General features: G+C 26.0%; 1 protein-coding gene across 1 annotated transcript in view; it reads left to right on the top strand.

Moving 5' to 3' along the window:
- Window positions 1-2,172, top strand: part of LOC107614070 (omega-hydroxypalmitate O-feruloyl transferase) — a 6,760-nt gene that overhangs the window by 895 nt on the left and 3,693 nt on the right. The window contains exon 2 of the mRNA XM_016316296.2: window positions 561-1,026. Within this exon, the coding sequence (XP_016171782.1) occupies window positions 583-1,026 (444 nt within the window). The 5' untranslated portion in view covers window positions 561-582. The remainder of the gene's footprint in view (window positions 1-560; window positions 1,027-2,172) is intronic.

Here is a 2,172-nt window from a genome sequence, read left to right as displayed (position 1 = left end):
TACGTTTAGTTTGTATTTTTATTTTTTATTTTAGAATTTTATGAAAAAAATAGTGAAAATAATAATTTTTTTTTGTTTTTGCTTAATAAATTTTTAAAAATAAAAAATAAAAACACAAACTAAATGCATCATTAGATATTATGTTCTTATTTTTACAAAATAAAAAATTAGTAGCTGATTTTTGGCCGACAGATTCCAGTTTGAAAAAATAACTTAAACAATAAATGACTATATTAAAAGTAGTTTATAATAAGTTATTTTGTGTTTGGATTTTTAGTTCTAAAAGTACTTATTTTATAAAAATGTGATAAAAAATAGCAGTATTACGAGAGAAGTCATTTTTTTTAACTTCTTTATAAGCTCCTAAATAGCTTCTTAGAAAGCTGCAATTTGGTTTTGAAAATTGCACCAGATATTAATACTACTACTTTTCATAAGTGAAAAGTCTAAAAAAGTTATTTTTGACACTTCCCAAACGGGCCTAAATGCTTTCAAAACTATTTTTTTTTTATATAATTTCTTAAATCTCACACACACATTTTTTTCCCTTTTTTCTTCAGAAAGGTTATTAATTATCTCAAGATGGAAAATGGGCATGGCTCAAAATTTGAACTTGTTGTAAGGCAAATAGGAGAACCAACAAAAGTGAAGCCTTCAGAAGAAACACAAAAGGGACTCTATTTCCTTTCAAACCTTGACCAGAACATTGCTGTTCCAGTTAAAACAGTTTATTGCTTCAAATCAAGTTCAAGGGGGAATGAAGAAGCTCCACAAGTAATCAAAGATTCACTCTCAAAGATTCTTGTCCCTTATTACCCCATGGCAGGTACCTTGATTCTAAGCAAAGAAGGGAAGCTTATAGTGGATTGCACTGAAGAGGGTGCAGTGTTTGTTGAGGCTGAAGCAGAGTGTAACATTGAAGACATTGGAGATTTAACAAAACCAGATCCTCATAATCTTGGCAAACTTGTTTATAGTGTTCCTGGTGCAACCAATATTCTTGAGATGCCTCTTATGACTGCTCAGGTTTGATATACTTTTTTTTTTTTAATTTAATTTATTTACCACCAAAATTAGTATCACCAAATTTTTCTAGAAAAGTATATGTCAATATGCATGTTTTTGTGGTCCTTTATATATTTTCCTTAGCTTTCAATGAAATTTCTAAAAAAAATATTATGTGTAGGGTGTTTTTGGTACAAATAACTTAATTATCCGTCCAAAATTTGATCCAATCTGATTATATTAGTTTTGGACTCGACAGATAATCCGATACAATCGGGTCAGACCCAATCAAATCCGATATTAATTGGTTTGAACATTGGTTTTTTTTTTTGGTGACTATTCAAATTGGTTTAAATTCACTCATTAAAAATAACAAATCAAAACCAATCCGAATCAATTAAATTTAATATCGAACCAATCGACCCATGAATACCCATTTTTGTGTTATCCTCTTTTACATATCTTCTATTTTTTAGTATTAAAATCGATTGATAAAAAGTGATATAAATATTATTTTTTTTATTTTTAATATATTCATTCAGCCATATATGAAAAATCGAATCAATGTTTCAAAAACCATACATTTCCATAAATTATTTGTTGAGTTCAAGTATCTGATAATTAGAGTGAATATTACAATATTAAATAAGTTAATTGATTCTAAAAAAATATTAAATAAGACTATTTTATTATTTAAATTATATTTTAATTTTATATTTTATATATTTAATTTAATCTTTTCATTTTACTTAAAATTTTGATTTTTTTTAATACCTTAATCATATGTATATCTATCACTTTTCTATTTGTTTCTCTTCTTTTCCATTGTATCTCACTCTTTTGCATAATTTTTTTCTCACATCCCTTCCCTCCTGATAAAAATGTCTTCTTCCTTTTTACCCCTCCACTTTCTCCTTACTATATACAACAATTCACCCACATAATTCTCACTACTTTAGAATGAATAAACACAATACATCTTTCATTCCTTGGGAGTAAATACCCAATTCGGTCTTTATTCATTTTCACGAAAGATAAAGTAATTTTTATATAAAACAAAAAAGATATTTTAACTATCAATTTTTTTATTTTAAGACAATACAATTCTTCTGTTAAAAAATTTATTAAATAATAATAAAAATTAGTTTTATAAAAATTTTATTTGTA

This window comes from Arachis ipaensis, chromosome B08, assembly GCF_000816755.2.
Source record: "Arachis ipaensis cultivar K30076 chromosome B08, Araip1.1, whole genome shotgun sequence".
Classification (NCBI taxonomy): Eukaryota; Viridiplantae; Streptophyta; class Magnoliopsida; order Fabales; family Fabaceae; genus Arachis; species Arachis ipaensis.
Note: the sequence above shows the minus strand (reverse complement) of the source record. Positions and strands in the feature narration are given on the sequence as shown.